Here is a 21,083-nt window from a genome sequence, read left to right as displayed (position 1 = left end):
CATGCTAATACCTTAATGGCTGTATTATGCTTCCTTGAACACGTTCAACTTTTTGTATCGTGTATGGGCGTTACAAAACATATTCATTACATTTCTTTGCACAAAATCATTTTTAGGTGAAGAGATTTTAGTTTGCTCAATTCTCAGTTTTGGGTTCCTTTCAGAATGAGCTCTTTTAGGGCCTCTTATCATTTTAAATTATAAGCTGCTGCTGACACCCTTTCCCCAAACCCAGCGTCTTCAGTCACCCGTGAAACTGGCTGCAAACAGAAGCACAACTATACAACTGTGTGACTTTGAAAAGCAGAAGTGGAGCCTCCTGCACAACCAACAAGAATGCAACATGGGGTTTCTGGATGGTAAGTCAAAAACACAACACTTTTATTTTCCAGCAGCCATTATACAGCACACAACGGTAAAACCAGCTGACCAAATGTGCTGGAATGCAGCTTTAGTTTGCTAGGTAATGGGGTGGGCTTCGCTGGGGTTGCTAGGTAAAGGTGAAGTGCCTGTTGAATGTGACTTAACAATTGGTAGCTCATTTTCCAGACACCAAAAAACATTTGTTTGGGCTGATTTTAGAGGCAGAACTTCAATTTGCTCAATCTGACCAAACTGAAGTACAAAACCATGCAAAATGTGAATTTTGCATAATATTTTCCTTTTGACTGTGAAGTTTTGCTGCATGTTAGAAATAAGGTAAAATAGGGAAAATTTCCCATAAAGTTTAGAGATCATCAAAGTAGGGAAGGGAAGCTAAAAAATGACAAAGACAGCAAATGAGGAGAAACACCTGGAAGCTTAGTTCACAAATTTAAAGGTAAGTTGGGGGTGGCAGAAGCAGGAAACTATCAAGAGCTGCCACCAGGTTCCCTGAAGTTCCCTGAGGTGAAAAACCCTCAACTGACAGCAAAAGACCTGCAGCAAGACTTGTTGGCAGCAAATGCTGAGGTTTCAACTTTCAGTTCCTGAACAATGAAAGGCTTGATGCATCATCTCCAAATGACAAACCACTAACTCTACTGACCCAAAGGTGTGAGAAAATCAGCTCATGAATAAACAAGCCAAAAGTAAAAAGGCTTTAGGTTTCTAATCTATGACTCAAAATTGGAAGATTTCCTTCTTTGGACTGGCAATGTCTGAAAGAGGAAAGAAAGTATTTGCTAAAAAAGAAACCCAAGCCCACAAGAAAGCATGGTGGTGGCTCTGTGATGCTCTAGGGCTTCTTTGCCTCCTCTTGCTTTGGAAACCCGCAAGATGATCTCCATTAGATATCAGGAAATCCTGGGAGAAATCCCATTCTGTCTGTCATGAAGCTGAAATTTGGTTGTCATTGGACCTTCAAGGAAACTTTAGAAAATCTTGAGACGTTGATATTATTAAATGTTGCCATGACAACATCAGGTTCAAAACATGCTTATTTTTTTCCTTTTTCTCTTTCTGATCTGTGATTCCAACTCCATGTGACCTTTAGCATTTTTGGCACTGTCATTTGTGGCTGGTGTGAGCTTTTGCTGTCCTACTGGCTAAATATTTTATCAGCATAAAAAAATACAACCTTCAAAACTATGTTAGGCAACAATTGGTAAACTCAAAGCAATCTTTTGTGATCTAAATATTGTGCACACTGATATCGTGATGATATTTGATAACTCTCTTTTAAAGGACTCCAATGATCCCAGGCATAACTCAGGGTCCTGGAAGATACTAAAGTGTCCATCAGAGTCTTGTGATTCTTATAAAAGTTTCCAGTAGGATTTGAAAGAAAGGCAGCTGGAGCACGCAAATCCAAGAATATTAGTGAACCGGCTGCCAGAGTCTGTGTCTGGCTCTGAATCCCAGTTTCAGCAACTTATTACAACACAAGGGTGCTCTAACATGCTCGTCATGAAAGGCTTGAATAAGTTTGAGACTATAGAAGTCACTGAAAGTGATATTCTGCGTGGAATTTGGAAAACTCTTCTGAAAGTAGCTATTTCAATTGTTTAAATCTAGTTTATTTTATCCAAACGGCTGCTAGTTTATATATTTTGCCACTAAACCTGCTTTGCAGTGGTTGCTTGAATCATTTCAGATCCACACCAATAGCTTCTAACTAACAAAGGCAGGGCAAATGTGATGATAATCCAGTAAAATCTAGGTGTGAGGAAAGGTGGAAAACTAGGCCAGAAGAAACAAAACGAGCTTTTCAACACTAGAAATGGGACAGAGAAACACATTGCACCCAGTAACTTGTCAAAATGAAGCCGAGCTGTCAGAAAGGGTTTGTAAGGCTTAACAATATGAACAAAATGTCAAGTAGGAATGCTATGATCAAACAATAAAACAACACGCAAAATGAGTTTAAGATTAGCTGTCCTAGTTTTTTTTATTAGAACAGATAGAGGCTAGTAAATCTAAATCTGAACTGTTACTCATAATATTATGGTTCAAATTAAATTTTTGGTATCAGGAAGGAACTTCTTGTGTGCTAGTGATGAATAATTGATGGCTCTTATTATTAGGCCAATTGAACAATCAAATGATGAGATAGCCTGCAGCCTTTATGAACCCATAAAACATTTGCGCAACAACGTTTGGGAATTTCAAACCAATAAAAGTAAATAAGTAACAAACCAACTTTCACAAACCCTGTGCACTATTCTCTGTGCCTCGCTGTATGTTTGAAACTCTGGCCGATGGAACATGATGAGTCTCACTTCTGGGAATAAAATTTATAAAAATGAAAAGAAAACTAAAAACAAACAGCTGCAGGATCTCGTTAAAATAAAAGTAAAAACCCGGTGCTCATATTACCAGGGTAAAGTTAGAAATGATTGTGCTGCAAACTAAAAAAATGAAAGTGCGATTCATTCAGCTTTACATTCACTTTGATTTCTCTGGAAATCTTGAATTAGATCTTATGTGGGCATATGCATAATGCTGTGCTACATGTATATGGTATTTAAAATAATACCTTCAACAATAAATCATAAATTCTAGTGAAAAGTAGTTCAAATTTATCATTCCTGGTCAGTCATGAGAACTGGAGGATATTACCAAAATATGTCATTGGAAATGTAACACATACAGCTCTAAGAATACTTTAAAAGGAAGTTGTATCTGAAAATCTCAAGACAATAAACAATATGCCAATCAGCCAGAGGTGGGTAGATTACAACAGAAACTATTCTCGAGTAAGAGTAACACTACTTCAACAAATCTTTACTCAAGTAAAACCTTCATTCATAAATTTAACATTAACAGTGTTTTTATCTCTGGATAAAACTGCAAATGTTGCTATTTAGGGCCCCCAAAACACCAGGGGCCTCCCATAAATGTTTACATTTTTACACAGACCATAGATCTAAGATTTTTAGATTTGCCCGTGAGAATTTGATGATGTTAAATTTGCTTTGACTTTACCATAGACAATACAGTAAAAATATTTTAGATTCCCTAAAATGGAAACAAATCTTATTCTTCTTAAGGTCACATACAACCTTGAGCCAGTGCTGGGAATAAATAAAATACATTTTTAATAATCCAAAACAACCTTAAGTAATTTTATGCATACTGAGTTTAATGTTTAAAGACACAATTATTAATGGAAATGAATAGATCTACAGGTAATTATTAAATGTTCATGTTGTAGGTTAAATAATGTTAGGTGTGAGGTTAAGTAGTTGAAGTTTTGATTCCTAACCTAGAGCGAAGTTGTGACAGGTCAGGAATTATCTCAACGTTTACTGTAATTTATGAGATGTTTATCATCCAGATGTTGTTTTTAACTGGAGTAAAAAACATAGTTACCTCTGAGACAACCAAATAGAAAAAAAATTCTTTAAAGTTCTAATAAAATGAGTAGTTTAATTTTGGACCAAATTATTTCTTTATTTTTTATGTTGTACAAAATTAGTTTATGAAAAGTCAGACTGGTTTAAAAATGTTGTATGGAGAGTCCAAATGAGAATCAGTGGGAATTAAATAATAACTCTGATTCTGTCTGAATTTAAATGGGAAAACTTTGTGTTATAGCAATATGCATACACAAGGAAATTCAAATATTTAAAAAAGACAAAAACTACTTTAAAGACAAAAAAATGCTCAAATAAAAAAATTTAAATGTAAGCATTGCTGTAAATTGTTTAGAACTGGTAAAACAAATTAGTGAACATTGCTATTTATTTTACGTTTTCAAATTGCACAGTACCTTATTTATGACAAAACTTTGCCCTTGTTGTGCAGAATGTTACTTTTTATCCTGTTTTTATTTGTTTTATGTTCTTATCTTTGTGTAAATCTTCATGCTTTGATTGCCTGTCACTTTGATGCTTTTGCCCTGGAATTTCCCCTCTGTGGGACAATAAAAGATATTTTTCTGTCCGAATGAAAAAGGCTTTTGCCTTTATATAAATTTTATTTATTTTCCACTTTCTGTACTTTCTGTACAAATGTTTCGCTTTCTTTTCTTACCGCCCTAAAACTTTGTGAAAGTTTTCTTTCTCTTTATGCTGCCCTAAGATGACTTTTGGTTAATTTACTAATTAACTAAATTGAGCTGAATGCATTTATGAGTTTATGACTCTTTTAAGTCAATATTGCACATAATTGCAAAAAATCAAGCAATCTTTTTTATATTTCTCAGAGGTAACGTCTGAGAAAATGCATAAAAACACTAGGGACACTTTAAAACTCATAAGCCATCCTTTAGAAAGAAAAAAAAACCAGGTAAGTACAAAGGTGACTCTCTGCTGGCATTTTGCCAGCACAGATGTCTTATAAAGAGAAGTGCCTGCACAGGTTTGGTAGACACAAGAAGAGGGAGCTGCAACTGACACTGACAGCATCACAGGTGAGATATTTTAGTGTTAGAGTTAGTTCGTCTTTATTTTTCTAATCATATTCAATGTTTTTGCTTTGATTAGTTGATTGTTCATTTCACTATACTAAGAAGAAACAAGAATTGCCATCATTTGCAGGATGTAAATGTTTAGTAAAATCATTAGGTTAATTATCCAAATCCACGGGAGAGAATAGGAATTCTGGGTGAATGTTTGTGCATCCTAATTTGTTATGAAAAGTAACTGTAAAAAGTTATTTTTGACATAAATAGAATATCAAGAATGCATAATTATAAAAGAATAAAAAACAAATATACTTTCCTTTAGAGATATTTATATAACCGAATTTTTTTTTCCCATAATCCAAAATAAATTAGTTTGTTGATCCAAGGTGTGACTGGACAGGTGTTAGACAAAGACTGACATTACTGCATTTGTAAAAGTTCAAGGTTTATTTGGGAATGTGTGCGTGGAACGAAGCTGCAGTAATAAGACTGATAAGGCCGATTGCGTTGATTTTTTTCTTTTCAGATTTGCCTCCACTGATAACCATGCGGTTCAACACGCTGTTCTTCCTGCTGATTCTTTCTTGTTTCTGCTTCACTTTGGCTCAAGGTAAAGAGTTTATCAAACAAACAGCTGGTTTCTGGAAATAGTGTTGCATTTCTAGCATGCAATAAAGATGTAATCAGGGTTAATAAGTTTGCCATCACTACTGTGATGTGTAGATATGACTTCCTGTATCTTTACTGCTTACTTTACAACCTTATTAAAACCTTATTTTATAGATAGCATTGACTGTCTATCAAATGTAGATTTTATACATAACCAAGTTAAACTTGGTTAACTAAGATTAACTAAATTAATCTTAGTTGATTAACTAAGATTAATCAACTATAATGTTTCTACAAATTTGCTATAAAAGTTGTGATGTTTTTGTAATTTGTAATCTGAATTGAAGCTGATTTATGATATTTTAGTGTCCTACGAGGACTGCTGCCTGAAGTATGTGAAGAATCTCACCAACAACGTTCAAAAGCACGCAGTGAGCTACAGACGCCAGAAGACAGATGGCGGCTGCAACATCCCTGCCGTAATGTCAGTTTTCCAAACACAAAACTGTTATTTTGAGTCAGATTTAATCACTTGAACCTGAACCTCACCTGAACGCTTCACCTTCCTTTAGCTTCATCATGAGGAGGGGACGCAAGTTTTGCACAGACCCCAATGAGAAATGGGTCAAGGAGCTTGTGCTGAAGATTGATGAGAAGAATGAGAAAAAGGTAAATATAGGAACTATTCTTCTACTTAATCTGCAAAGAGGTAACTCATAAAAAAACATTTCTAAAAGTTCTGATTTTTTTGTCTTTGCAGCACTTGAGGCATCCGAGAAGAGGCTGAAGAGGGCTGCTCCCCACAGCAACACCACCTTTAATCTTCCTGCTGTTTGCAGTTTTATTACCGAGCAAAGAGCGGCTTTTACGGCAATTTTATGGAGTCTGACAGGAGGACAAAGTCAGGAGGCTGGCCAAGAAAATGTTGCAGCTCTGCTTTTGCTTTCGCTCAGCATTAACAAAACAGGTCAAAAGCTACTCTAGAGTTGCAGCTGCACTTTGCTGTTAACAAATGGACTTGTTAAGCTGAAAGGTGACCGCAGAATATATTCACAAACCACATATTTCAATGCATGGCTGCTTCAGCAACCGTTTTCATTTCATCAAACATGAAATAAGCTGTTTGATTATAGAAATAGTGATGGAGAGTAAATTATAAGTGTTCATACAATATTTAATACATCTGCAGTGTCTACATATTTGATTTAAGTAATTATATGACTGGAACTGTAATTGCTTTTTTAAAGTTTGAGCCATAGAAAATGAGAAGCTTTGTCATAACCTTAATTTAGATTTTTCTTTTTTAAGTGTCTTTCATTTCATACCTTTGTGTACAAGTTTTATAGCAAATTATGTGTTCTAATAAAAAAATGTAATTATAGTGTTTCACGTGGTGGTGTTTATGTGTCAAAAATGATTAAAGATACTCACACATAGACTGGTGTGTTTTGGTGCAAATTTTGCAAATAAACTACAGTTTAGAGTAAACATACGTTTTTTCCTTCAAAAAGGAAAAAACTATACTGGAGAATACCATCCCATTGTGAAGTACAGAGGTGGCAGTATTATGTAGTGTGGGTTTTTCCTGCAGGAAAGGCTGGTAACTTAAACTTAAACATTATGCAGAAATATCAAAGCAATATCTCAAGACTTGAACCAGGAAGTTAAAGCTTGGACCAAATAGACAACAAGTAACCCGGCAAATTGGTTACTAAGTGCTGGCTATAAATTTGACCCAGTTACACCAGTTCTGTCAGGAGGAGTGGGGCAAAACTCCTGAAAACTTCTGTGAGTTATTTTGGTAGGCTGTTTGACCCAATTCATAAAGTGATTTCTACCAAATACTAAAGAAACATAAATTTATTTTGAAGAAAGTTTATAAAATAATCTTGTTCATTATTTTGGCATTTAACAAATTTTTAAAAATGTCAGACAATCTGAAAGTGTGTGCAAATATTTCAGAGTGACATTTGAGTTGAATACGAAACATTTCTTAAACTGTTTGATTCATTGTCTTGAAACTTTTCATTTCTTGATATGAATGTTTGATTTAAATCAACTTTACAGAACACAAGATGCTTCAGGTCATTATCCATTAATATGTAACTAGTCGAGTCATAAAAGTGTTTTGAAACACAATAATGTAGGGAATTACAGTGATAAAATAATACAATAAAGCTCTTAAGTTTGAGTTTAGGTAACATATTTACTCTATTACTGCAACAGGCAGAGATTTTGTTCATTGTGTATTCAGCATTTCCAGTACGTTGCATAAGGATTCATAGAACCTTGAACCTCTATAACTGCAAACCTCATTGTACTTTATTTGAATTTTATATGATAGAACAACACAAATTATAATTTAAATATTTACAAATACAGTTCTGGAAAAAATAAGAAATAAGAGACTATTGCACAGAACCCCATTGAAAACCTCCTGGTTTTTCCACCAAATGTAGATTTCTGAACTATTCCTGAGTTAAAACATTAGTATTGTTGTTTATAAATTAACATGAACTTGTTTTCTTTATGTTATTTGATGTCTGAAATCACTGCATCTTTTTTGTAATTTTCTGATAATAAATACTCATTTTTTGCTTGTCATTTCAGAGACATGTTGTCAGTAGTTCAAAGAATAAAAGAACAATGTTCATTTTACTCAAACATATAGCTATAAAACTAAAATAAGTTTTATTTAGAGGCTGTCACAAGCCAGATGTCACAGCTAACATCTGGAAAAAGCAGCTCTGGCCATTTGGGATCAAGCTTTCTTTTATTAGTTAACACATAAAACAGGTGACCGACCCATCGCTACTGTGAAACATGGCGGTGGTAGGATCATGCTGTGGGGATGTTTTTCTTCGGCAGGGTCAAAGGAAGATGGATGGAGCCAAATAAAGGTCAGTTAGAGGTGACACAAAACGTGAACTACATACAACCAGAGCTACAGTGGGATGGTTTAATTCAATGGTGTTCAAACTTTTTGCAATTAAAAGCAGTTGTGGTCTACAAAAATGTAATTTTTTTTCATCCATTCATTTTCTGTTCATCCTTGTCCCTAATGGGGTCAGGAGGGTTGCTGGTATCTATCTCCAGCTACGTTCCGGGCAAGAGGCGGGGTTCACCCTGGACAGGTCGCCAGTCTGTCGCAAGGCAACACAGAGACACAAGACACACAACCATTCACACACAAACTCACACCTAGGGAGAATTTAGAGAGACCAATTAACCTGACAGTCATGTTTTTGGACTGTGGGAGGAACCCAGAGAGAACCCACCATGCACAGGGAGAACATGCAAACTCCACGCAGAAAGACCCTGGGCCGGGAATCGAACCCAGGACCTTCTTGCTGCAAGGTAACAGTGCTACCAACTGCCCCACTGTGCAGCCTAATTTATTTTATTATGAAAAATACAAAACATATTTTTTTGGAGAAATGTTTATAGAAAAATACAAATCTGTAAATCATTTTAGATGTATTCTGCCACAAGAAAATTATATGATTCTCACTTTTTATTGTTTCCTTTCATTAAAAAAAAAATGTTTTAGCATAATTTAATAAATTATAAAAAATTACTGGATGTTAATGGTGACAAATACTCTAAAATTCAAATTAAATGTAAAAATGTGGCTATTGGGATGTGCTGTGGTGGCGCAGGGGTTAAGCACAACCCACATAAGGAGGCCTTACTCCTCAACGCGGCCGTCGCAGGTTCGATTCCCAGCCTGGCGACCTTTGCCGCATGTCTTCCCCCTTCTCTCATTACCCAATTAACTATCAAATAAAGGCCACTAGAGCCAATAAAACCTTTAAAAAAATGTGGCTGTTAAAAATTAATGGTTTATGTTTTAGGATTATTTTAATTTGTCTGTAATCTAATTTGTTCTTTCAATTCAATTTGTTCGAATTGAATTTAAAAATCCACATTTTTAGAGTCACTTTTGAACCATATTAAATTATACATTGACCAACATTTTGATGTTATTATACTTGACAAATAATAATGTTTACTCAGTTGTTTACTCTAGTGTATTTTCTGTATTTTTGTGTTTTTATGATGTAAAGCACTTTGAACTGCCTAGTTGCTGAAATTTGCTGTATAAATAAAGTGTGAAAATTTCACTTTAGCTTGTTTTAATTGTGTCACAGTCTGGTGAAATAAATCTGTGCTATTCTTGACTTGTGGACAAGTGATGCAAATGCCTCCTCTGTGTTTGGACACAGCTGGTTTAGATCAGAGCATGTTCAAGTTTGTCATTTGGAAAAGAAGTTGAAAATCATTTTTACATCAATTACAAATGAAAACATTTAAGTTGGTGGTTTTAATGTGATAAAGCATGAAATTGATCCTCTTATCTTAGATCACTTCTTTCATTTTGTCGAGTTATCAGGGCTTTGACTATATTTATGCAGGTTTAGTTGGAATTTGGATCAAAATTTCCCATTCCAAGTGCAGCTCAAGCAAGAAAGCTTGCACAGGACTTGTGTATCAGCGCATTATTAGAAGTACTATCTGATTAGCCGTGGAGCTTGAATTACTAACTTTTTATTTGTATCTTGCTCCTTCATCTCCATGGGCACTGCTGGGGCTTGCTGCAGATAAGATCTTACCATGCCTGACGCAGTGTGTGTTTGACTTTGCTGCCATCAGAGATTGATAACTTCCACACAGGTGCCTTGCAGAGGCTTCATCTTGCAGAGAGCAAGATGAAGCGCAGATAGTGAGTGTCTCAATAGAAAAATTATTAGCCCACACAGGCCCACTTTAAAAATGTGATGTATGTTGATTAAAGAAAGAGTAGGTACACCTTTCAGCTTGTCATTGTCTCTGCTTAAAACACCGGTGAGAGAAAAGTTACTGTTTAGGCAGTTTTAATGTAGTGCGACTGAGATTTAAAAGCCAGGAGGCCTCACAGACTTCAAGTATCTGTTTGAAAGTGGTGCCAACTTAGCTCACAGGCAGAAGGAGTGATGAATAGCTTGACAAATGCAAGATAATTACCAAAACAGTTATTGCATATCGAATATTGGTGGACATCCAATAGTTCTTTGAGAATGACTAATAGGAGTACCACCCTCATAGGTCAAAAACACTGTGTTGCAACTTGAAAGGGATTTTGGGGCTTTCGTTTCTTCTTGTCTATATCTCAACAATGCTCAGAGCAGAGCTAAATTTTTTTAAAAACGCAAGCTGGGGCAAAGCCTGCAGCCTCTTTTGTGAAGAATGAAAAAACATGAAAGAAAAGTCAGAAAATGAACACAGGAAAGAAACGTTTACACTAAAACAAACGTCATAAAATCTGAGTTGTTATGGCATATGCTAGAAAGGTGTGAAAATTATAGTTATAAATTATTAAAGCAGGCTTGGTAAACAGAAATAATGACCTCATCTGACACACTGTGACTTATTTATTAATGAAATGGCTGTGCAAGTTGGATGTCAGACACTAATAACAGTGCCGTGGCTGTAAATTATGGTTCCCATAAAAGTTAAAACGAATAAAATGAAAGATGAAAGCCGCTGTAAAACGTTTCAGAAAGCAACATTGTTTAGAAATGACACCTTTTTCCTTCGAATTACATATTCCACTAGCATCAACATGTCGCAACAGATATTTTATGTCACATAAGACCGAACAGAAGACAGCAAATCAAATTTACTGTGTCATTATAAGAGAAAATTATGTTTCTTCTTCAGTAATAGTAGGGTGAGTTGATCTGTACAAAGCAAAAGTAGAAAAAATGTATTGCTTTTAAAAGGCTCTTTAGTCTACTTAATATTCTCATAAGTAATATTTACTGGTAGTTATACATACAAATAAAGCAAGGTTGTATATTTAAGAATAACTTAGTAAAATATTTGACCTTTTGGTAAGAGGAGTGTGATGAAGAGTTGCCTCCTTTCTGTCGGATCAGCTGAGCTACAACTGGATAAAAAATTATTTAATTAAAAAACAACAAATTAATGATATTTGCACTTTTATTGACACAATTTGTAATTGGTGTTATACATTTTTACAATATTTTCTGTCTATTGACTTTATGGCCAATTTTTTGGTCAAAGTGTGAATGTTGAACAAGTTAGCACTAGCTTGTGAAAGCTACTTGATAGCTAGAAGGCTAATGTTCTCTAAAGTGACTAAACTTGTTATGTATTGATAACTAAAGTTATTAACACAATCCATAGACGTTAGCATTATTTTACAGCATAAACGTACATTTTTTAATTTTAAAATAGTGGCCTGAAAGAATTATGGAGCTTCTTCTTTTGTCTCTTACCAAATAAACACAGTCACTAATTCTCTAAAGCAGAATTTAAGAAAACAAAACAAAAAAAAAAAAAACAGGATAAAAAATTTTTTTACATGAAGCCATACAGAGTAAAAATATGTATGCTCTCCCTGAAAATATTTGCTGTAAACTACAAACAATTGGACAACGGTCCAGATCATTTCCCTCAATCATTGTTAAATCATTGATTATTTGTGATCATGTTTCAGTTTCTCTAACAACATTATGTCCATCAAGAATCACTTAAAGCAGAAGTATGAACCTTTTGTAAAAATATATGTTTCTTACCTATTTTGTTAAAACCATTACTTTGTTGTGACAGCTCTGTGGTGGTTCCTCACATCACATCCAGCTATGAAAGCTAAGACTAGTTAGCATAGCTTTTTTTCTGGGATTAAAAGTTGTTTCCTTGCCATTAGCACATTTTGCAGCGCGTTCACTAGGTGGATTGGCAGCGCTAAGACCTTCCTCCTGGCTCTGATTGGTTGTTTTTTTGGTCAGGAGAGGAGTATTTCTTCAGAAGGCAATAGTAGTTCAGAGAGAAGGTGGAATCTTTTCATAAATGGTGGCAGTAACAAAATGGTGACAGTTTTAACAAATATGTATAAAAAAACAAACAAACAAACAAACAAACATATTTTTATAAAAGTTGCAGGCTGTTGCTTTAATTGGAATCTAACAATCTGCAATCGGCTAAAAGATGCCCAGAATTAAAAGAAAATTAAGAACAGATAAGAAACAGTCAATAATTTTCACCAGTAAGAAAATGGCCTCAGAGCAGTTTTTTAGACCTTGGGACATACAGAGAGCCACACTGATCACCTTTGTCCATAAAGAAACAATATGGAAAATCCTATGACTCTTCCCAGTAGTGGCTGACCTCCAGGAGAGAATCAAGGATTCATACGGGAGAATACATGAGAACCCAAAAATCACATCTGAAACTCTACAGCCTGCCTCACTTAACGTCGGGTTAATTAAATCATTCATAGACATGATGTTCAGGAGACCAGAGCTGGAAAAAGAAAAACATCCATGGCATTCTTGGTAGAGCAAAACTCACTGGCCCAGTCAAAGCCTGGACTTAAATCCAACTGACATGCTGTAACATGATTTTAAACAGGCCACTTACATGTAAAAAAAATCATTCAACTTTTCTGCAAAGAAAAATTTTGATAATCTTTTGGATAATCAGGTTTTGATGTCAAATGCAAATGTTTGCTGTCAACATTTAAAGACATTTTCTTTACCATTTCAATGCTTTTGGAGGAGGGAGCATTTTCTTAAACTGAGTTCTGAGATTTGCAAAAGGACTCCAAATTTGACTCATGCAACCCGGAACAGTGTGATGCAGGCATGGAAAATGCACGGCTGGTTGCATTCACTAATCTACAAATAAAAAAACCCTTCTGATTTGTTTATATATTTCTAAATTCCTGTAACCTTACAGAAGGAGGGTCACTGACAACCTTCAACAAATTTCCTTCACGCTCAGCTGATTTAAGTGCAGCTCCAGTTGCAACAACTCTGGCTGTTATTTTAGTGGACAAGAAGGAAGCTAAGTATGTTCATGGAGCATGCTACTATGTACATTCTCAGAAACCTTCAAAATACATGAACTCATGCTCTGTCCCTTCAGAAACCTCATGCTATTGCCAAAATACTTGCACTTACATCAAAGTGTGTGGACATAAAAAAAAAAAAAAAAAAAAACAGGAGGATCAAGTTACAGTGAGTGTGACTGAGAAAGTTTTTCACAATTGCAAAAAATATGCAAGTTGGGGCCATACCCTAAAGCTCAGAGTGGAAGCACATCTTAAAAAGTTAAAGATGGAGCTACATGATGGCGCAGACCACAGAGTGGCGCTTGTAGAGATGGCCCTCTGACCCGGCTTTCCACCTCAGTCGGTCTAGAGACTCACTCATACGTGTCCGACTGTAACCCGCAGCCTCTGTCGATCTTCTCTTCTGGATCCGATGAAGCACGATCCGATAAGTCCCGGTGATAGGGCTTCTCAAGTCGAGACTGTTGTTGAGCAGATGAACCGCACTGATGCCAAGATCCTCCAGCGCCACTTTCACGCTCAGATCATCTGAGGTGAGGACGTGGTTCTGGTCGGCCAGGTGTGACGGAGCAGGTCTGGAGGCTGGGTAGGCCTGAGGGTACTCGATGCCTGTCATCCAGTCACTCATCATGATCTGTGCCAAGGTGAGGCGGTCTACGGGAACTGGCCTCAGGAGGCCCTTTATGATCTCCTGACAGGACCGGGAAACGTATGAGGGAATGGCATAAGAACCCTGCAGGATGCAAATCTTCAGCCGGGTTGTGGTGGCTGCCTTAAAGGGCATTGTGGCGGTCACCATGAAGTAAAGCAAAATACCCAGAGCCCAAGTATCCGCATAGCGTCCAATGTAGCCTTTCTCTTTAAAAATCTCAGGTGCTGCATAAGGTGGAGAGCCACAGAATGTGTGGAGTATATCACTGGAGCAGCAACACGTGCTAAAACCAAAATCCCCAACTTTAATGCAGTAGGTGTGGGTGTAGAACACATTCTCAGCCTTCAGGTCCCTGTGGACAATGTTATTATCATGCTGGAAAAGAAGAAGACAAACACATGTTATTGAAGCAAATAGAGCTGATAATAAAAGTTAAAAAATTGAATTTTTAAAGCTGCAGTACGTAACTTTCATTTAAAATATATATCTTTAAATTTGTCAGTATGGGACGGTATGATATGAGACAGATAATCTGTGAGAAAAATCAATCTCTTCCACCTCCTCACTATGCTGCTATTGTTGTCTGAAGAAATGGACCGCTCCCGGTCAGAAACAGCCAATCAGAGTCAGGAAGAGGGCCTTAGCGCTGTAAATCAATCATATGTACTCTGTTAAATGTGCTAATGGTGGAGAAACACCTTATTGTTACTGCCAACAATGATGGCCATGCTAACTAGCCTTACCATTCACAACAAGCTCTAGAACTGAACTAGAAGATGTTATATAGTAGCACGATTGACAGAGCTAAGACCCACCTCCTGGCTCTGATTGGTTGTTTCTGGTTAGAACTAGGAGCACTGGGAGAAAGCAGAGGAGCTTGATATTTTCACAGATTATCTATCTTATACTATACTGTCACAACATCGTGACAGTTTCAACAAATATGTCAAAAATACATTTATCTACTGCAGCTTTAACCCCTCTAGCAGCGAAGTTGCTGATTGTCTCTAAAGTCATCTTCCCCTGAGTGGTATGGTACAGGTTGGTGCAGTTCGTTATGCTATTCGTCTTTGCCCTTGTATGTTTTAGATATTTTCCTGCTTTAACACACAGGAACTCAATTGAAGATGCATTAAAGAAGGGAAACAGCTAAGAGATGCAGGGCAGTGTGCCTTGAGGATCAGAGTTGCGGAACACTGACTCATGCTGTACCAATCAGTGGAAACGTGGTGTAAGTGAAAAACTCTTCACCTCTCTCTCACGTTGGGTGTGCAAAACAACAAAAATCAAATCAGTCCATTATGAGCTACATTAATTTGACAAAACTCAAGGTGGGGGACATAAACAGATTTGGCCTTCACTGTATAGTGGGGTATAGTTGTATAGTATATGCAACTATACATCTTTGAAAAGCAGAAGTGGAGCTCCTGCACAACCAACAAGAATTCAGTAAGTGCTTTCTGATTGGTAACTCAATAAAACAGTTGACTTTTCCAGTAGTTATTGTGCAGCGGATATATCAATAAAACCAGCTTAACAAACGTTCTGGAGCTCCGCTTGAGTTGCTAGGTGATGGGCTGGGCTTTGCTGGGGTTGCTAGGTAATGACAAAGCGTGACTCAACAATTGGGAGGTTTTTGAAACGGCTCATTTTCCAAACACCAAAAAAACCCCATTATTGCTTATAAATTATTGCTTAAGCACTTGAATTGTTTATAGAAGCTGTTAATTTCCGAAATTGAAGGGCACAAATGTGAATTTTGCATAATGTTTTAGGCAAAAATTATTCAGCCTTTTTGCCTAAACATCCAACACATTCTCAGTTTCTGGAACTGTCAGTGTTTGACCCGGTTTGACGCTTTCCTCTGAAGCTTTTTGCTTTCGTTTTCCTGGTAAACCCAACGCCCACTCCGTTTGCCAGAGAGCTGCCTCCGTCTCACTAACTCACCATGTGCTTGACTGCCGAGAGAACCTGCGAAAACACCAGCTTGCTTTCAAGGTCCGACAGGCGCCCCCTGGTGGTGATTCTAGTGAACAGCTCCCCTCCGCTGGCATACTCCATCACCAGGTAAAGCCGCTTGAAGGTTTCCACCACCTCGTACAGGCGCACTATGTTGGGATGGGAAAGCCTCTCCATGCAGGTGATCTCAGAGGCAAAGAGAGCTTGGGTGTGTTTGCTCAGACGCTCCTTATCCAGGATTTTCACTGCTACTCTCTCTATATCACACGGTGACACACAGAGAAAGGTGATCAAAAACACAATTTTCTCTTAAGCTTCATAGTCTCCTCATTTAATTTTCTCTTAAAATGCCGCGTTAGACCTGTCTTGTCCCCTCTAGCCCTTCACAACATAGCTGCCATGTGACTCAACAGCAGACGAGGATGAAAACATTATGGATTAGTTAGGGTGATGAGATTAGTTATGTTTCTGACATGTGGAATGACCCAGACTGATGGAAGTATGTCTCCTTAAGCTCAGCTGGATGTGTGTGCATTCATCCGAAAGCTGAAAGACGTAACAGAAAACACGTGACTAAGACAGAGTGGAAAAATGTCTCAAAAAACAAGTCACAGTCAAGAGGAAATGGAAGATTAAAATTTGTCTCTGTACAAACCGCACAGGCACTGTGTTGTACTTAGATGTAAAACATCTTAAAGTCTGTTCATCATTAACAGTGGCGGCCCAAAAAAAGGGGTGAGGGGGGCCATGAGCCCCTCTTGAAAAATGCTGGCAACCCCAGAGAATCATGTTCTACACATACACAAATGTACTTTAACTAAATAAATAACAAAACATATAAAGAAACATATTTAATGCATTTGTGACTTCTTGCTTCCCAGTGCTGTAAGACAGTGTGGTGCATTTCTCTTAGCCTCTCTTTCAAAATGGGAAAGACAAGAGAGCATGGCACTTATGTAAGCAAGAGCATGAAAATAGACGCTTGACTACAGGAGGAATAATAATTTAAAAGTTTAGAATAACTGGAGCAGTGACAAATGAGGCTGGATGGTTGGACATTTCCATAACAACTCTTTTTATCTTTCACACAATGCAAAGACACAAAATCTTACCAAGGATTTTTGGTCTATTTTATAGTGCAAATACCTTAATACACTTGAAATAAAACAAAACTAAATTAACTTTTCAGCAATATATAGGAGCTTGTTTTAGGTCAATAATTCCTTAATATTTATGAAAAAGCGTTTACTCCACTGGCAGATTATTTCACTTATATGAAAAATGTCCTGTTATGAGTCAAAAAATCTGCAGGTTTAATGAGGATTTTTTAAATAAATCTTTAGAAATTATTTACTTAAACCGAGCTCCTATATCATGACGAAGAGTTACTTGTAAGTAAGTTGTGTCTTATTTAAAGTGTTAGGATATTTGCACTGAAAACTAAACAAAAAATACTGTATATTTGTAGTGCACATATTATTCTCCATAAATGTGAAAGATTTTGTATGTTGTATTAAATTCAAAGCATCCAAAATCTCACCTTTAGTCAAGTCATGTATTCCCAGTCTAACCTGCGAAAAGTTACCAGAACCGATTTCTCCCTTCAGCTCGTAAAATCCCACCCGCCGTCCAAACGTCAGGTCGTCCATCACTCTCTCCGAATGGGTCATGTTGTACTCGGCCTTCCCGAAAGCCGTCCTCTGCAGCAACTCTTCATCCTCTGTCACCTTTCTGTTTCTCTCCATTTTGTTGTTCTCCTTTGGTGATGTCAAAGTCAGGATTTCTTCTTGATGGGTGCCTGACCGTAGATAAGAACCTGACATTGAGAAAAACGAGGTGAGGTAATGTCATGAAAACTTTCTGCAGTTTATATCACACTTGCTGGAGTGGGAATTAAACTGCGTGTCTTTACTTACATGTTTTCCCTTTTATGTTCTTCTTGCTCCTCTCTGTGTTGATTGCATTATTTCTATTCTTCAAAGACATGATTTCAAGCCAGATGGGCGCACACTCCTTTCCTCAATTTCAATATATACAGAGATTTTGAAGTAAAATGAAATATATTTTTTAGTAACCAAACACTCAAATTGAAAGGTCGACTGGAAAAATGTGGAGCATGCATCAGCAGAAAAAAAATCTTTAAAAAGGCTTTCCTGAAAAGTTTTCCCGTCCAGACTACACAATAGTATGCACCGGCACCTTTGCTGGTCTGTATGCAGCAGTGTTGTCTCATGGTTTATAATCCAGAACTACTACATAATGTCCTATAATCCCCTCCAGTGTTGGCCTCCTCCCATGCAGACAGACAACATGTAGCCTCTGGAGGCCTTGGAGATGAGCAAACCACCTGACCAACACTCAGTCTTGGAAATACATGTGGATCTATATCTGTACAATCATTGTATGAATGCTATAAATTATTCGTCCTCTTGCCTCTACAATATTTTTGCTATTTCAAAAATGTGTTACTTTGGACATGATAGCCATTAAGAACTTTCATTTCTATAATACTTTTTTAAACAATTATTCCTTATTCCTTTATATACATTTAACACAGCATCATCACAAAAGTCACAGATTTTGTTGCCCGTCAGAAAAATTATGCAGCTCTCGTGAATATATTGCTACAGAATTTGCACAACTCCTGTTAAAATATCTCAGCAATGATCCAATAACAGTGCAATTATATCTCATGAAATATTATGCAAACACTCTGTCTGCACTGATGAAGATTCATTAACCTCGGAATGCTGGGATCCTTGAATCAGAGAGGAAAACTGATCAGATGGCCACATTTCTGATTAATTTGAGAATTTATTGTCTGTGGGCATTCATGAAATTTTATTTATAAAAGATCAGTCCTAAAATATTTTTAAAAAGTCATACAAAACCATATGAGACGGTAACATAAAGTATCTGGTTCTGATGAATTTGAAGAGACTTCTTCTAAAAATATTGGTCTTTATAAAAATAACTTCAAAAATAAATTCATATTATATCAGTGGAGAAAATGCTAATTTTTCTAGTTACGGATTTGGTTTGATTGAATTGATACTGAAAAAATTTGCCATGAAATTTAAATAAATAAATTGCTTGGTGAAGTCATCAATGTGCCAAATACAATATCCAAAAGTGAAAAATAGGAACTTTTTAAAGAACTTGTATGATTATAAAGAGGGACATAAATTAACATTTCTTTAACATCACAAGACATGACACCTTCTCTGGTGTCTCCTTCAGTACAGAGATCGATTCCTGTCTGATAACCAGTGAAACCTCTTCCATTTCAGTACTTTCAGCTGAAATCTTTAGATCAGCAGGAGCGTGTTTCTCCAACCAGATATGAAATGGGATCATTTTCTTCTTTTTGCCCCTTGTCGTTGGTGGCTGTTCCTTAGACTTTGAGGGCTGTTTCTTCTCTGAAATATCAATAGTCTCCTGCACTCCAGCGGTTGACTCTTCTTCCCTGACCAGTGAATCATTCTGCTTTGCAATAATTCCTGCAGAAATCTCTTGATCGACGGGGACGTGTTCCTCCGACCAGGTCTTAAATGGTACCTTGTTCATCTCTTTGGACTCACTCTCAGGTGTCGGTCTGTCCCCTTTTTGATCCACTGATTCCTGTGCTTCGGCGAGTGATTCATTTTCAGTCATTGATGAAGCGTCCTGCTGTTCGATATTTTCAGCAGACGTTTTTTGCTCCTCAGTTGTGCACAGCTCCCACCAGACTGCAAACGACACCTTCTTCTTCTTGCACTTGGGTGTCGGGGGCAGTGATGGCATAGTTACTTTGAAAAAGTAACTTTAATCGGACTACTGATTACTCCTTGAAAAAGTAACTTAGTTAGATTACTGATTACTTGTTTTGGAAAGTAACTAAGTTACATTAAAAGTAACTTTTTAGTTACTTTCAGCAGCTGCTAACAACAACGCTCCACCTCCTGTGAAAATATCATTGATCTTTGCCAATACTTAATTGTAAGTTATTTTATAATGGTAACATCAACAATGTGTCTCCACTGATAAGGTTGAACTGAAGAGGAGATTGTACAAAAAAAACAAAACGTCAATAATTTGTGTGGTCCATTGTTGTCTGGAAAACTCTGAGAATGATTTTAAAGCGCCCTCTGCCCCCTCCCTCCAGGTTCTGCGTTACGGCCCTGAGTTTGGTGTCACAGCGCACAGAGCTCCTCCTGCTGCTCCACAGCTCAGATGGCTGCACAGATTTGTGACACTTATCTTAATATTAATAATTATAGTGGCGTTAAGTTGCCATTGTAATTATTGGCAACTACGGACACGTTTATTCGTGGCTGTTCATATTAGTCTCTATGTTTGTAGTTTTCTGGAGCGCAACGCGAAGCTCGACGTCATTCAGAAGTAATACATTAACTTGACATTAACAAAGACACAGCGGGACGGATCATCCGGGAAATGATGGACAGGGAGAGACTGAGTAAAACTACCTTAATGACGGACAAATTCTGGGATTTATTGTGAGTCTCTGCTTATTTCCAAGCCCAAATGAGCAACTTCACGTTCAAAAACGAGCCCAAAAAGGCGCAACCCGCCACTCATTAAATTTGCAAGCAACTTAAAAAAAAAATGAAGCCCAAAGCCGTTTATAATAATCGGACTTGGCGACAGTTTTTCCACCATCAAAATGCGCATCTATGCACATTTCTGTCGAGACGTCGGTCACTCGACAAGACGCGAAGAGGAAATACGATTAAATTACAAAAGAAGATAGTAACGCACAGTAACGCAAAAATGATTTTGATAAGTAACTGTAGTCTGACTACTGGATTTGAAATAGCAACGCGTTAGATTACTCGTTACTGAAAAAAGTGGTCCGACGTCAGTAACGCGTTAATTTGTAACGCGTTACTGACGTCGGACCACGTCACTGGTCGCGGGCGCCTGTAATTCTCTTTCGACAATGTGTCGGATGCAACCTCTTCGATTCTTGGCTGGTTGGACTGCATTGTAAACAAAGTTGAAAATCTTACTTTGAACTGCTAAATCAATTCTCAAGAGCTGCTAAACAACTGTGATGAAAGTAGACCGATGTGACGAGCTTATATAATCACTGGTGATGTCAGAATTCTGCCTTTGGAGTTATATCGTGAAGTCACATTGTGATGTCACAGTTTCGTTTGATATTCAGAGCGGGCTTG

At 37.1% G+C, this 21,083-nt stretch overlaps 2 protein-coding genes across 2 annotated transcripts; one reads left to right on the top strand and one right to left on the bottom strand.

Moving 5' to 3' along the window:
• The first annotated feature begins 4,778 nt into the window (after positions 1 to 4,778).
• ccl25a (chemokine (C-C motif) ligand 25a) lies at positions 4,779 to 6,873 on the top strand. The gene is made up of 5 exons (XM_044133363.1): positions 4,779 to 4,834; positions 5,355 to 5,438; positions 5,804 to 5,921; positions 6,010 to 6,106; positions 6,198 to 6,873. The coding sequence occupies exons 2-5, from the start codon at positions 5,375 to 5,377 to the stop codon at positions 6,222 to 6,224; spliced, it is 306 nt and encodes a 101-aa protein (XP_043989298.1). The 5' UTR covers positions 4,779 to 4,834; positions 5,355 to 5,374; the 3' UTR covers positions 6,225 to 6,873.
• Positions 6,874 to 13,566: 6,693 nt separating this feature from the next.
• On the bottom strand, positions 13,567 to 19,689 carry LOC122841390 (serine/threonine-protein kinase NIM1-like). The gene is made up of 4 exons (XM_044134664.1): positions 19,200 to 19,689; positions 17,447 to 17,722; positions 15,895 to 16,163; positions 13,567 to 14,322 (listed from the first exon to the last, which is right to left on the bottom strand). Exons 1-4 carry the CDS (start codon positions 19,687 to 19,689, stop codon positions 13,567 to 13,569), a joined length of 1,791 nt encoding a protein of 596 aa, XP_043990599.1.
• Between the last annotated feature and the right edge of the window lie 1,394 nt (positions 19,690 to 21,083).

Source organism: Gambusia affinis, linkage group LG12, assembly GCF_019740435.1.
Source record: "Gambusia affinis linkage group LG12, SWU_Gaff_1.0, whole genome shotgun sequence".
Lineage (NCBI taxonomy): Eukaryota > Metazoa > Chordata > Actinopteri > Cyprinodontiformes > Poeciliidae > Gambusia > Gambusia affinis.
This window is presented reverse-complemented; position numbering and strand designations above follow the sequence as displayed.